At 33.6% G+C, this 16,286-nt stretch overlaps 1 protein-coding gene across 1 annotated transcript in view; it reads right to left on the minus strand.

The window, feature by feature from the left end:
* Positions 1 to 16,286, minus strand: part of LOC133195654 (leucine-rich repeats and immunoglobulin-like domains protein 3) — a 32,484-nt gene that overhangs the window by 7,650 nt on the left and 8,548 nt on the right. The window contains exons 3-9 of the mRNA XM_061331545.1: positions 13,891 to 13,962; positions 13,219 to 13,290; positions 11,334 to 11,471; positions 9,066 to 9,209; positions 7,443 to 7,586; positions 6,176 to 6,247; positions 1,726 to 1,797 (exon numbers count right to left, since the gene is read on the minus strand). Of these exons, the coding sequence (XP_061187529.1) occupies positions 1,726 to 1,797; positions 6,176 to 6,247; positions 7,443 to 7,586; positions 9,066 to 9,209; positions 11,334 to 11,471; positions 13,219 to 13,290; positions 13,891 to 13,962 (714 nt within the window). The remainder of the gene's footprint in view (positions 1 to 1,725; positions 1,798 to 6,175; positions 6,248 to 7,442; positions 7,587 to 9,065; positions 9,210 to 11,333; positions 11,472 to 13,218; positions 13,291 to 13,890; positions 13,963 to 16,286) is intronic.

Genomic DNA, 16,286 nt, shown 5'->3' on the forward strand with positions numbered 1-16,286 from the left:
TTAATTTCACTAATTAGTCATACCAGATGTTCAGAGGGGAAAAGAAAAATCATAAAACACAGATAATATAAAAAAAGGATGTATACTGGGAATAAAATTTATGGACTTGTTAAGCAACATTTCAAAGAATATTGTTACTTGTGTGCAATAATCGTCCATCTGTTAAAATCTATATCTTGATATTTTTTTGTCAATTCCAGAATATGTCGATCAAGCCTCAAAATAGTATCTCTACTTTTTTTTTCTTTTTTTTTTTGAAAGCGCTAATGAGCACACATTTCCTAAACAAGGCAAGAATTTTTCTTGTATGCTAAAAACCTTGCCGACTAATAGTGTCAACCTGCTGAGCTATGAAAGTAGAGAAATTAGTCGAATCTCTCATTAAAGAGTCCTCCAATTAACATTGTTTCTCCTAGTCCTGGCTGACAAATCATCAAAATGCACTACTTACACAAAACACCTGTTACATAACTAGCGGACTTTATTCATGAATGGAGAAAGCAGGTACAAGCCATTCGAAAACAGCAAATGACTAAGAATTTGAGAAAAAAAAATTATACATGTGTCTCTGAAGAATGTAGCAATTAAAATTTTACATTCAACATATGGTGCTCTTGTACAATAGTGTGGGCAGCAAGTTTGCCTTATGGAAACTGACTAAATCTTGCATGTGTAGTGTATTCATATCTCAAAACACAGAACACACGATATGCATCAGATGCATCCAGCAATCCTGCATGAAAATTGCCAACTCTAAACCCCTTTACTATCGAACCTGGACAATTCATGTCTTGAATAAATTTCTATCTCTCCCTTTTTCTCTCTCATTTTTAACTTTCCACCCCCATCCCTCCCTCCACCCAGTGCTATTTTAACAGTTGGATTATCTGAGACTTGTTATATTTTCATTTTTCTTTTCTTAAACCATGGAGATGCTAAAATAGATCACCCCCAGTTATCTAACATTGCCCCCAAGTGATAATGAAAGCATTTCTCTTTCACACATTCCTGACCTCGAAATCGCAGAACCGTGAAAATGTCAACCAGCACCAAGGAAAATTGTAATGAAAATATGAAAAAAAAAAAAAAGGCTGAAATGTTTTCCCAGTCAGACACAGAATGTATTAAGCGGATTACCATGTTTACAACAGAGCAACACCTCCCATCAATTCCTCCTTAATTTAAATTGGCAAATGGAAAAGTAATTTTGAAGGAAATTTTTTCTCTGGCCCTCTTGGTGAATCACTCAACATGGATTTAGGACCCCTATTTTTCAATGACTGTTTTATGCTAATATGAACCAGGATAGAAAAGTTGGTACTCTGGCATGTTTGAAATTCAAATTCACTATTGAAAGGCCTTAAAAATTACACCAAATGTTGCCATCTTATTCAAATTCCTTAATTTGTTTTTGAAGAGAAGCTGAAAAAAGTTTATAAGATTGAAATTTGAATATCAGCTACCAATTCAAATTCAGAAATTACAAAATTATACAACTAGGAAGGACTAAATATATAATTTTCCCCATCACTGAAGTGTCATTACCTTAATGTAACTGGTCCAAACATGGTTTCCCTATGGAGAGCATCAATTTTATTTTTCCTGCCTAACTTTGATTCTAATTGGACAAAAGTTTTACCTAGATGCTTAACCTTTCTGGAAATGTTATTTCTTTTTAAATCATTGTTTTGTTATGAGCTCTTGAGAATTTTGATGAATACTCACATTGTGTCAATTGAAACACACCCTTGCCAAGCCTCTGGATCAATCGTCTTTATCTTGTTGTGTGCAAGGTTTCTAAAAAGAAAAACAAAATAAATATTTACTTCCTGAAATAAGACTTTATCATTCCCATATCTTATGAGCATAACAATATTCTAACTATTATAATCAATGTTACTTTTTTTAACAATGCAATAAAGTATACACAACCTTGATAACACGAATAAATTGGTCAAATGAATATTTATTACAGAATTTTTTATCCCACTATCATGAACAATTTAATATACACAACTTAAGGCCATTTTATAACCCCCAAAATTATTTTTTTTTTTTAGTACGTGTGTGTGTGTGTGCCTGTAATTTTATTTACATCTTGGGAATAATAAACTCGAAGAATGATAAAAAAGATGATCGGACCTATGATGTTAACCATAAAAGTCATAAATATCGTTAGAGGGATCTATTTACATATTAAGTAGAGAGTAAATGCACGGTATGGACAAGCTTTCCTTTCTACTTGTACAATTCTGGGTGTCATGTTTCATAGAAAACTGTCACACATATCAAGTCTTTCGAAAAGAAGGGATTAAATTTCGTGCTCGCAAGCAGCCTTTTGCATCTTAATAGAGAAATTATGTAAACAGGGAAAGATCGTTCTCCGAGATTTTTATATCTCTTAATTATTGACCTCGTGGGATTTAGGGAATCACTAACTTATTTAAATCTAATGTGAATCGAAATCAAATTTCATGGGAACAAACTTTTGTCCAAGCAGATGAGACAAATTATATTGCAGGCTCACAGAATAGGCAATTATATTAATGACAGTAATTATCAAAGTCTGTTTCAGATATATTATAGGGGTAATATTTGCAGAAACCTCCAATTCTGGTCCCACCCAATACTTGCAAAACACAAAAAATAAAATCCACAGATGAAAAATGCCTGAGAAAAAAAATATTTCCTCCCAAATTCTGAGACAAGGACACCTGGCAAAATACTTTTTGTGAAAACAAGAGAAGAGAGATAGGGTCTCCGAGCCTGCGAATTCCATCAATATTTTTTTTTATATTTTCGACACCTGGAAATGTCGTTATCCTCCTGTCAGAGATTATCAGACGTTTTCTCAGACTAGATCCTTTCCCTAATCAAATTTGTTCAGATGACGGGCGGTGAAATAGAATACACAGTTTCAGCTGGGGGGTAATCTACAATTCTCAACAGTTTGCATTTGTGCACAAATCTCACTTTCGACCTCCAAGTTCACAGATCACCGCACAAGCTTATACATTTTTTTGCCAAGAGATTGGAGATTTTCTTCACACTCTGCACTGATAAAAAGATAACATTTCCCTGATAAATTTTTTTTAAAAAACTTTTTCTCCAAAGTATCGAAAGTTCATACATTTGTAACCAATTATTAAAAAGGGCAAAGTTCTTGAAGGTAAATCATAATAAAAGAAGTGTTTATAATCATTCTCCTAAATGTTTTAGCACTTAATGTAAACAACCTAGTTATACAAGTTTGTTTCATCTTCAAAACAGCCCCCTACATCTTGTATCTTCCTTCTGTGGCCATTCCAAATAGAAGGGAAAAAAAATCTTTTCATAAATGCCAAGAGGTTAACTCCTTTGACCCATGAAACATAAACATCTCAGAAGGTTGATATAAATAAAACACAATAAAAGAAAAACGGCCAGATTAAGAAAATAAAACCAAGCAAAGAATAAGACAATTAAAAATCTCCATGTCGGGCCTACAATTTTACGAGACCGCATGAAAAATGTGCATGTAGACTTATTTTTGTCTTCCTTGAAACTGTGTCAGGGATTATGAATGATACATACTCAAGATCTCTCTCTGTTATTGGTTGCCAGAATGAAAGAAAAACCACATCATTTGCAATTGTTGGAGTTTTGTAGGTTCAAAGACATAAGAGCTACACACAGAGAGAGACAAATTAGACCTGTACATAACCCTTGCAGATCCTTTTCACACGCTGCACCTGACAGAGTGAACGAGAAGTTGACACTGCATGAGCCTTTCTTCCTATCACAATTTAATTGCTATACTTATATTAGACACCTTACTTCTACTTAACATCATAAACTAAACTGTAAACAATTTGCTCTGTTTCATAACTTAATTGTTGTTCACGCAGTTTAATAATGATTTTATTTGCTTTTGTCTGTTCGGTTTTTTTTCTCTCTCGTTTTAGTACCAGTTTACCTTTTTTAAAGTACATATGGTACTATCTTAATGTTTAAATAAAACCTCTCTAGACTATATAATCTTTGGCAGTTTGCTTAAATTTGAACTAAGAATACTTGAATTTCCTACACATCATTTCATTTTCCCTATAAATTTTAATTAATTTGTAATTAAAACCAATAAATAAGCAAACGTCATGGCTAATTAAATTTACACAATATGTAGCTTTGTTGAAGGGGGGACTAGGTACCCTATCTCTCAACTGTTCCCACAAAAGTGTAGACTGGCTCCAATTTTTCTGATAACTTTGCATCACAGACGATAAAAATACTGATGATCTTCACTTAATGAGAAGATATACTTTTTTTTTCTCCATGGCCCAACAGAAAAAAGAAACTTCATCAAAAATACCAAGCCGGTACACTACAGTCACACACTATCTCTACTCTCGAAAGGTCAACCAATATCTTCTCTTCCCTGGCTTATTTCTTTGACGAGCGTCAATGCTTTCTTTGCTTTCGTTTTTTTTTTTCTTTCTTAACATAAAACCCTGCAGAGTGTGGGATCCGTCATAAAACTCTTTTGAAATGGAAATTTCTGTCGATGAAGACTTTCACAACTGAATTCATAATGCTGAAAAATTAATTCCACTTTTGTCCAGGGGATCCCCTTCTTACAAGTGAAATGTGGCTTTCCTTTGTCCCCCCATTGTGATGGTGTGAAAGTGGGGTCCAATAAGCGAGGATGTAAATATATTGAAAATGCTGAGCCATGAAATTAATTCAATAACAATGTGTTCCAGACATATGCTACAATAACCAAACCTAGCACTTCGCTTTCCAACCATTTATTGAATTTTTGAATATTAAATACGACATCTAATTATATTTCTCTGAAGTCAGTTGCATCAAGGTTAGAGATTCCTATCAATACAACCTAATTTCTTAAATAAAATCCTTGCCCTCCCAAAATGGATTGAATAATCAGTAACAAGTTCATATTATATTAAGGGGACCCCACAAATTTATAATTTACAAAAAAAATTGTAATCAACAACCCCCTTTTTCAATTTCCCATGAAAAAGAACTGAAATTAAGAAGACAGCGAACACCACTACATAAGGTAGAGATCAGCGAAATGTACCAGCAAGAAGCAGCTGGTTTAAAATAATATTTGATTTTGAGTTTTTTTGCTGGTTTCCAAGTCAATTACAGGGTTGATGACAGATCGCACTGCTTCCAGGGAAGATCAGATGTTTTCAAGTCGATGCCAAAGAAAATGAAGAGGACTCGACAGAAATAGGATGAATGGTGGTTAAAAATGATATCATGTCCTGAAAATACCTTTACAAATTAAATTTCCTTTTTTTCTCTCTCTCTTTTTAAAAGAATGATAATATTTATATTGTAATTTTTTTTTTTCCTTCTTAACCTGCACTGTTTCAATTCTTTACAAACATATCTCTAAAATCAAAAGAAAGTTAATTTTCTCCATTCTTGTACAGAAGTAATTAAATCTGCAGAATATTTAATAATCAAGAAATCATGTAATTATAAATGCTAAGCAATATAACATCATGCATGTAAGTTCTTTATTTGCATATATTTCAGAATGTATTTTTAATTATTATAATCTACATTATCATTATGCACTTATTTATCATTCGCATGGTTTTAAACACGTAGCGGTAACCACCTGATAAAACTCAATATAACAAAACTCAAGGACAGACTTCCAAGAATTTTTTTTTCCCCCCTTAGAAGACCATCGGCACCCTCAGATCTTTACAACTTCCTCCCTTTGAGGTAGTATTTTCTGCCTTGAAGCCGTCCATTCAGACAAAGCTATCATCACCAATAATCAAGTGATTAGTGTCAGTGCATCACAAATAAACACCGGTCAACACACCAAACTAGCCCTCCGCTGGTTGTTTGCCTGTAAACATCCCCCCATCATTTCCGACAGCTTCCACATGCTGCAGATCTTTAGATTCAATAATTCTGTTTTTCTTTCCCTTTGTACCTGAGTTTTCCCCATTTTTCTGAACACTTTATCATGTCTTATGATAAGAATGACTTACTCTCTCTCTTATCCTACAATAGCTTCAAGAATGTTTTATTTCACTAGATTCATTATAATGCATTTAGATACCTGGCTGGTAGAATTGCTGGACATTAGGATATTGAGGGATGGAGTATTATTATAAGTAGAAGTCCTTAAAACAATATGCACACTTACATCTCTCTTAGGCCCTTTAATCCATACAGCCACGACTGGGTCACTCGTGTCATATTGTTATGTTCCAATTGCCTAAAAATTAAAAAAAATTGCCTTTGATACATCATGTTATACAACTGTATTATCTCTTTATTTTGTGTTTATAGAAATTCTCAGCATAAAAAATTAATACTTCTCAACAACTGACAGTGCATTCAAGTTTGTTTAACTTAATAACTGTAGAGTTTGTAAACTACAACTTCTACAATAATATATTGAATTGCCCTCAAGTTGGCAAAGATTCCCACAGTTTTTGGCGTTTCTTCACTTTTTCTCCATGGCCTTGCTTCACAATACCAGTTTTTGTCTGTGCCCCACTAACGAGCATATGTTTTTATGGTTTCATCGCCAATCTCTGGGTGTGAAGGGATTCATTATCAGGCATCACATATCAAATTCATATCAACCCTTATTAAACTCAGCCAGATGTTGTATTCATCATTTTTTTTTTGAAGGGGAAGGAAGTCATGCCCTGCCTGAGTAAATAGTTTGTTTTTTGGTCGCAAGTGTAGCCAGGCACGAGGAGAACTAACTTCCGCCTAGATGAGAACAAATTTCCTCCTATCTAGTTATTTGTACCAAAACTTTAAAAACTTAGCACTTGTGAACCTTAATTCATAATACAGATATCCACTGAAGCTTTAACATTAATCATTACACATAAAATATTGAAAAGACAACCAATATGTGGATGATCTGTCTTATGTTCAAACCCTTCGTTTCCAGTGTAATGATTTTTTCCCTCTGTTTCCAGTTTATGTGCTGCCTTTTGTTAGGGGGGAACATTTTTAGATTTTGCTGTGCTCTCTCTTTCTCTCTCTTAAGAGAGCTGAGTCTGATAACAAATCACTAAAACAAATGTTTCTCTCCTACACACTTTGTCAATACTTACAGTTACATCTAACTATTCTACACAAATCCGAAAAGAAAAATAAACTTGTGATAACCTGCAGTAACAGATTCAAGCTCAGCTAGGAACCCTACAAATTATTTCTGTAACATCGTTCACAAGTTCTACTAGCTGCAGATCTGTAGCTCACTGGTCTGAATAAAACTGGGATGGCCAACCATAGAGCTACAGGCCATCCCATTTTTTTCAGACCAGTGAGCTGCAGATCTGCAGCTTAATTTCTACATCTCCAATAAAGCTACAACCACAGTTTATACAAGTAAAAAAAAAGTCTGTATAGAACTTTCTTCAGAACTTAATAAATATGAACACACTTACAAGGTGACAAGTTTGTCCAGGCCGTAAAACGCTCCATCAGAAATCTTTGTGATCGTGTTCTTCCTCAGCTTCAGAATCTTCAGATTTTTCAGATCCTGAAAAGTCAGTCCACCTATCCTCTTTAGTTTGTTCTTTGTCATCTCCCTGCAAAACAGAAAGTGATTAATTTAATATTTGACTACACTATGTGATATTGGTTGTAAAATTAATACAGAATAACAAAGTATTTAATAAGATACTATAAAAAATTTCAGCCCCTGATAGTTTATATTCTACAAAAGTTTTACTTAATAACAATATCTACTATGGATATTTTCTTTGTTTACACTCTTTTAAATTTGTCTTTTATGTTCTTTGATTAACTAAATATGTTTAATTACTAAAATTAATCATTATCTTATTAACCCCCAACTAATCACCCTTGTCAAAACAATCCAGCTGCTACATGCACTTTCCAAACACTGAAATATTTATCATTTTCCTCGCTATATTTTATTTTCCTTTCAGTTGAGTTATCTTCCTAATTGGAGCTTACAGAGATAGGTATCTTTTCATCCCGATTGATTAGCGGGTAATTTTAGCACCCTTCCACAGGGCGATCCCCCATATACCACTACCAGACCCGCAGCTTACTGCAGGTGTTGGAGAGCAAAGAAAGACTTTTATTGAATATGAAATGTATTTGTGATATGGAATCACTCCAATTTTCTTGTAATACAGCCACGATAACGCAGGAAAACCGTTCCGCTCAATGTTGAAACAGGTGTGCCTGATAGTTTCCTTATATTTTTCTTTACTCAAAAAAATATTTCCCATATCTGTGTTTCTTTAAACAGAACCAACCTCCCTCAAATTTTTGCTCCTTCTCTACATTTCTATAATTTTTTAATTCATGCAATTAGAAATTCAGTACTCAAAAAACTGTAACAGAGTTCCTTTATATATGTATATATACCAATAAATGAATATATCTCTGGGTCATTTAAATTATACGCTATAAACAATATAACTCCCCATTAAACCAATCCAGCCTCTAGACTAACTGACACGACATTTCAATCATCAGTGATTATTTAGGGATAATTTTCCTTCCATCAACAACCCCCTAAAAGTTCATAAATATCCATTACATCACTAACAATATGCCAGGACCCCAATTATACCATTTTCCTGACAATTATATCAACTGTCACCACATCTCCCAGACCAATATCTCAATTCTGATATGTCTCCTGACCCGACTTAATAGTTACATCACTGCAAAGTCTCCCCTTTAAATACCACTGTATCTATTTTAGCTCTGTGTTCCCCCATTTCCCAAATTGTCTTATATTGCAAAGTCAAGTCACAAATTCTCTTTTCTTTTTGACATGTCAGCAATCATAAGACAATTTTAGTCAAATTTAGTCACAGAAACTTTACTTTCAAATTATAAATACATAAACTAAGCAATGAGACATAAGATGCCCATTAAATTTTCAAAATCATACAAGTTTCCAACTTTCCTTTCCTCAACATTTTTCCATAGGTTTTTACGCCAGAAAGTTGTACAATGACTTACAATAAAGATGAGAATTGAAGACTATGATGCTAAAATGTCAAAGTCATATTCTGTTGACTTACAAAGTTTCCAGATTTTTCAGCTTCTTGAAGATGTCTTTGGAGATGGTGGTCACTTTGTTTTTGTTGATCTTCAGGACCTCCAGAGATGTCAGGTTGTCAAAGCAGTTCGACTCGAAAGACTCCAAGTAATTATTATTCAGGACTCTATAAAAAAAAGTGATCAAATATTGTTTAATTTTTTTTTTTTTAAATTTACATAAAATTTCTTCTATGAATAACAGCTGTTCTTGGACCCTGTTAAAAAAGTCCAAGGTAATAAGACAATGTGTACTGAATGTAATTTTTTTATTTCTTTAACTTCATAATCATCATAGGAAGGAGGAAGCTTTATCACCATCATCATCATCATCAACAAATTCAATAGAGGACATTACCATGAGTACTGGGATTAATCATATTAATTTTTATAATTTGATCAATTATTTATTTTTATTTTTTGGTTGTATATTTGTGAAACTTGCTAGACATGTTTTCTCCAAATAAGTGCCAGACATTTTACAGATTATAAAATTTGTAATGTGGATTTTTTTTTTCTTTACTCTTTTGTACTTTTTTCTCCATAAAAAGAAAATCTGATAGCCTTTAATGTTGTATATATATATAAAAAAAGAGTTTGGACTTCTGCATCAAGTTTCAAAACTAAAGGGTTAAAATGTGAGGACAAAAAATTTATCTGGATCATTTCCATTGTGCTCTAGGCATTAAGCAATGGTATTTGGAAAAGAATGGTAGAAAGCCATTTTCTAATCACTGTAAATCAGAATAGAGATTTGTTTTTTAACATTCAACAGGGAAATGTGGTACATTATATGTCATCACAAGGGACCTTAATGAATTAGACTCTCCTTAATTCTAGACACCATCAACAGGTGTTGTCCCAGAAAAAGAGTGGGTCAAACGCAGAACTCAATACAGGCAAAAAAAACTTTAAAATCTTAGATTTAGTTTCTGAGCGTCATTAACCATTTGTTTTGATGCTAAAAAACATAACACATTAATAAAAAAAAAAAAAAAATACTGGCCCTCCTTTACATATCAAAATTCACCATTTGTCCAGAGCCCTAACATTTCATATTACTTTGTGATGTGGTAAGAAAAGACAGAAGGCCCCAATCTGTTATATAAATAACTATAATTTTACTGGGACACCTCACTTTTTTGTTTGTAGTGTCATTAAATTTCAGGTTATTTGTTCTTTGTAACCGGAGGGGTCGATAAGAAACGGCACCTCCTCATTGATTTCCAATGATCAAAAGACAACACGTAGTATCACCTTGTAAAACATATTTACTGTGGTGCTTCAAGATCAGACTTTGAAGAGATTATCGAGGTGTTAGAATTTGTCAATATTAAACCATATCAAAGGCAAAAAGAGTGCTAAGCCTCATGGCTGGGTACCGGGGGCCACACAGAAGAAAACACGTCTGTTACATGTCTGCACTTAGTAATCAGTCAGATTGAAAGTCTGAAATGTGGCCGAAATATCACTGTAAGGATCATTTCGCATCTAACCCCAGACTCCATTCCCTCCCCTTAAAAAAAAATCACCCTCCCTATCTCCAGTCTGCCTGGCCTGGAAGAATTCCACATTCATCAAATTCCCTGTCAAACTTTCCGTCTCCGATTTTCAACACTTCATCAATTTCATTTTTTTTTTTTAATTTTAAGTCTTCCATTCTTTTAACACCTCTAATAACATGTTGCTTTTTTTACCGTACCATAATACACATTATATAATCAGCAGACATTTGTATTGCTATACTTCTCACACCCTTTAGTAGTTTGTCTAGAGACTTCACACCTAGTGTACCTTCACATTTCTACCTGGTACACGCCAGACTCCAGCATTAGGTCTTCAGACAAGCTTTGTCTCCACATTTTCACATACCATATAAAACAATAACAGGAAATCTGGGGACTGTCTAGCATGAAGGGGCCTGGGCTCTCACACAAGATTGATGGCTGATGTTAAACATGTTTTATAATAGGGGAAAGAGCTAATCCGAATTGAGATTAATCTATAATTTTGATTTTTATTACTCTTTTAATACTGAAAGAGCATAATCAATTTACAAAAAGTTTCTATTCAGTTCATGTTTTTCTTCATTTTTACCATAAACTGCAAAGGTTTGAAGCAACCTTTAAAAATCAAGAAATCCATAAATCTCTGTCTCTGGGACTAACATTTTCCTTACTACTCAACAAACACACTTTTTTCTATCCCCCCCCCCCCCCCTCCCTTTACGACAGATTGTTTAGCTGACTTACAGTTTCTGAAGTGAGTTGTTGGCTGGGAACACCCCTGGTATTATGTCCGTTAGTGAGTTGTGGTTCAGTTCCAAGGATGTTAGCTGGATCATGTGAACCATGAACTCTGGAACCAGGGTTCCTATGTGGTTATGGTTTCTGAAAAATACAAATATTTCATCAGTCAAAAACTTTGTTTGTTTGTTTGTTTTTTTTTTTTTTTTGGGGGGGGGGATGTTCATAAAATCTGAAGATCTGTACATACTTAAAAACTTCAGAACAGTTCAAATGTTGTATATAAAACCTTTTTATCATTATAGCAACACTGTGACAATTATGTGCCAATATTTTAACATCTGAATATCATTACTGACACCATCAAAATTACATCATCCCCTATTACACAATATAACAGATAAAATGTTCTGCTTCTTGATAATGCAAACTGTATGCATGAAGACCTTTCAACGTTTTGCTTTCGGTCACATCAAGTGGAGTATCAGAGTATCGATACGTACATTTCTTTCACCAATCTTCATTAATCATTGAAAAACTTGAGAGAGAAAGTTTTCCTAGAGATAGAGAAGAAATGCATGTGGATATAACTTGATCATCATCTTTCATGCCTACTCTAAACAAATTCAACTTGAAAGCCGTGTAATAAAATAAACAATAAATGAAATATTATTTCCCTCCATCAGCTGTTCACACATGGTCAATTTTCACCAGGGATCAAAAAATGACTGCAGACATGAATGTCTGTATCTTATCTGTTTTGCCCATGCATCCACATACCCCCCTAAAAAACTGGGTTCTTGGCAGCATTACGTAACCCTACGCAGGCCATTTGCACCAGCAGAAATTGATTTCCAGGGAATGCTTTACGAGGAGTTTTCAGCACATGATCGACATTTCATCACGCTTACTCCCCCTGGATTACAACATTACTGTCACTAATCCATCCATTCCCTTATATTTTAATGGTCTCTTGTGACTATACTCTAAGGCCTAACTAAGATAAATGAAAGCCATAACAATTTTAAACAATTCTCAAACTAACAATGGCTTGTAATTTCAGCTTTTATGACTCTACAACTCCTAAATAATCTGACTTTTTTTCCTTCCATTTTCATATATCCATTTGAAAATACATGGATACTAGACATGGCTTGTCAGTCTCATAAATATTTTTAGAGGATTTTTTTTATTTCAACTTTTGCATGAGAAAAATTTCTGTATCTTATACGCTAACTCTGAAGTACAATGGGGGCTTTGGGAAAGAAAACCCCTCTCTATCTCTTTCTCTCTTTCACATAAAATTATGACATGCACTGTTAAGATAAACGTCCCTCTCAAATTTCTGCAAAAAGGGGAGGGTATAACAAACAGAGACACAGATGAGGATATCTAAACAGTTGGTGACAACAGACCACACACTGAAACAAAAATTTCAGCCTAAAATATCTATTTATTCAGGATGACCTCCCCTTGGCCGACTTTAGGGCTTGGACGGTTCAGATAACCCCCCGTCTGTCAATCCAAACATTCACCTGTTGATTCAGGTTTAATTTTTTTGGCAGGATACCTGATAAATTGGGTTGGCCAGCCACTCTGCATACCTGTACAATACACATTGACTCCATATCACTGCATGTGATTTTTATCAGGGTAGTAACAATTGATGTTATCGCTTTGCACTGAATTTTATTGTGCATCCCATTAACAAAATGTGTTTCTCAATCTTTGTTAATATCCTTTTTTACACCTTTGATGTTTTTCTATTACCTGTTGTAAATTCTATAAGGATTTCACTTCCATTTTAGGAGATAAAACTTTTTAACAGACATATATATGAAGGAATATGCCGTAGTTTATGGGAAGTTGTTAATTAATTCACATCACTTACAATTCTAAAACTTTCAGCTTTCCCAGTCCTTTTAGTTTAGGCACTTCATTGAGTTTGTTGTGGTTGATTTTCCTAGAAAAGAAAATTAGAACTTTATATCAAAGGAGAAACGAAACAAAATAAAATGTAACACAACAACACCCCCCACCTCCCATCGTAAACCAAACCTTTAACTTTGGTTGGCCTTCTTGATCATTGTTTCACCTGTCAGGTGCTAATGATAACAAGCATCATCAAGTCTGTACGTGGACCACACAAAAACGTCCCATCTCAAGAGTTATTACATATAACAAAATATTTACTTCACACATGCACCAATAACCTCCAAAAAAATTTTCTTTCTAGCTTCACAGTTAAAGATGCCAATTTATAACACTTGTAGATTTACAAGCGGTGTGTTTAAAAAACCAATGTCGACACAAAACTGCTTTCAATACCATGTCAAGAAGACATTTATCTTTTTATATGGCAATCACCGACAAAGTTCGCAGGGATATCCAGGAATTTTGATTATTCTGTCTCTGTATGGCTGTTGCAATATGCCGCAAAACAAAGGTATCAACAACCTATCAAACAAGCTATTGGATACTAAATCGGAACATCATACGAGGCCCCTGTGTGTGTATACTGTTTATTGATGGAAATTTAAGTTAACAATTGCCATATACTTACAAAATTTCTAAAGATGTGAGATGTTCAAATACACTGTCATTTAGGAAGTGAAGATCATTGGAGCTGATGTCTCTGCAAAAAAAAAAAAAAAATCATAAAATTAATTATATCAATGTGAAAAAAAAAAAAAATGTAAGTGATGTTATAACAAATATACCTAATGTTTATATACTTATTGATATTCATGGCACGAATTGTCAAGTTTTACAATATGTAAAAAAAATAATAAAATCTGTTTTTATTTTAAAGTTTACACAAAGTTGAGAAAAATTCTTTTGAATCTGTGCATTCACACCTTAAAACATCAGGAAATTTGTACATAGAACTTAGAATTCAGACATAAAATCTCTTTGCAGGGGCTGTAAATTTTACTGGTAACCGTGATACAGAAGGGTTTCTCAACACATATAAAGTCAACAATACGCTGAAGCACTAGACACACATTAAGATTTATAACATCTTTTGTCAAGTAAAAAGTAATATTACAAACTGCATATTCTGCACAAATAATTTATCTATATATATATTCAGTTGTTTTCAATAGAAAGCACAATTTATTTATCAAAAGCATTTTTCATTACAGACTTTGGGATAGAATAATAAAATATATGAATATATATATCCAAATCTAAAACATCTTTTTACCAAAAATCAACATGCTTTTGCACATATTGAAATAAACGGAGACCCTGATACCTGTTTTTCTGTGCTATGACTTGACACATTTAATGTGGATTAATAAATGCAACTTTGCTAAGATTTCGTCACAGTTTCCCCCAATTTCAATATAAAGAGTTCAAGTTTTTTAATCCTTCCCGTATTGACAATGTACATAAAACACACCTTATTTTTGACACGTACACTAAAGCCCAGTCAATATCTCTGACACTTTACACTATTGCCCAGTCAATATTTTTATTTGCCAATTTTTGAAACTGCACTTTACAAAAAAATTTGAAATTTTAAACATGCATTCTCTACGGTTCAAATCAAGTGTGCTGAAACTGCAACAGATATTCCTTAGAAAAACGAATAGAGCAAAAAAATCTCAGTTAAATTTAAAGATTCCTTCAGCAATCACGGGAAATTTTTGGTGTATTTGATAGGCACTTGATAGGCATATCAGGTTTATAAACTGCAGGTGCAGTCTAATCACCCCAAAACAATGCAGAGGAAATGAGTGGTCTTACTATTTACCCTGACAAACCTGCCAAACACATGAAAAGTTGGGTGGTTCAACCATTCCCAATCATTTACATAAAACTATACAACCTTGAAAAAACCCAAACCAATTTGTATTACACAGTGGAATGTCCTGGCCATAAATTCTCTACACAAGCACACCTCCCCCTCTTTTTTCTTCAGTCCCAACATCTGAGCCATATATACAGTCTTCAATAAAAGACCCATAACAGAAAAGGTATCAATTTATAAGGAAAACTGATCCTGTGAAAAAACCCACCAATTTGATCATTCAGCATTAAATAATATTAAAACCAACATCAAACACACCAACAGTTATAAATCTCCTATCTAACTACCACCTTGCCAAACCAAATTCTGGTCAGCTTTGAACCAGTATTTTTTGTATGTAAATTAAAATGAGGCATCCATGAAAAAAAACCCCACAAATACAGCTACTATCAAGTTACAGTCTTTGAGTCTGCGGGGATTATAGAAACACCAATAAAAATGTAAACCCTGTCCCCTTAAGTTACAATAAAATAAAGATGTCAAAAAGCAAACTTATGTGAACTCTTATGTTGAACCTGGTTGCAAAACTCTAATGGCCAATTTTAGAATATATCCCTTTTAATTTTTAATTTAAACAATAAATTCAGTTTTAAATCATTTTGTTTTTCTGAGATGCAGATGTAAAGTTCATTACAGGACAGGTAATGTGTAGTTCTGGCACGTGTTAATGATACATTCAACATGTTCAAATTTAAATTTTACTTCACTAAATCAGGAATCGCAATTAACCCCCCAGTGGTCCACTCAAAATTGAAGCAATAAATTTACATTTCTAATATTCATGAGTTTGGTTAATGAAATTTTTTACGAACCATTTCACATAATTTTTCAACATATAAAACATGAAGTTTCAAGCCTGTAAATATTATATATATATTTCCAGATGACAAAAAATTTGGAATTCACTGGGAACATGATTTATTTTAAAGGGCTTTACAATGAAATGTACACAGGTATACAGGAATGTATGGGCAACAGCTGTACGATTAAATATTAAGAATACGATGGCACTATCCAGGGGAACCAAATGTTTTCTACTTAATCCGTAATAATAACTTAACATTGAGAGGCATTGGAGCATGTAAAATCCGGCCTGCTTTTAACACCTTTACTCAACACTTCGCCCCTTCTTGACCAGTAAA

This window comes from Saccostrea echinata, unplaced genomic scaffold, assembly GCF_033153115.1.
Source record: "Saccostrea echinata isolate AGI-Se365-2 ecotype Australia unplaced genomic scaffold, CSIRO_AGI_Sech_v1 ptg000029l, whole genome shotgun sequence".
Taxonomy (NCBI): Eukaryota; Metazoa; Mollusca; class Bivalvia; order Ostreida; family Ostreidae; genus Saccostrea; species Saccostrea echinata.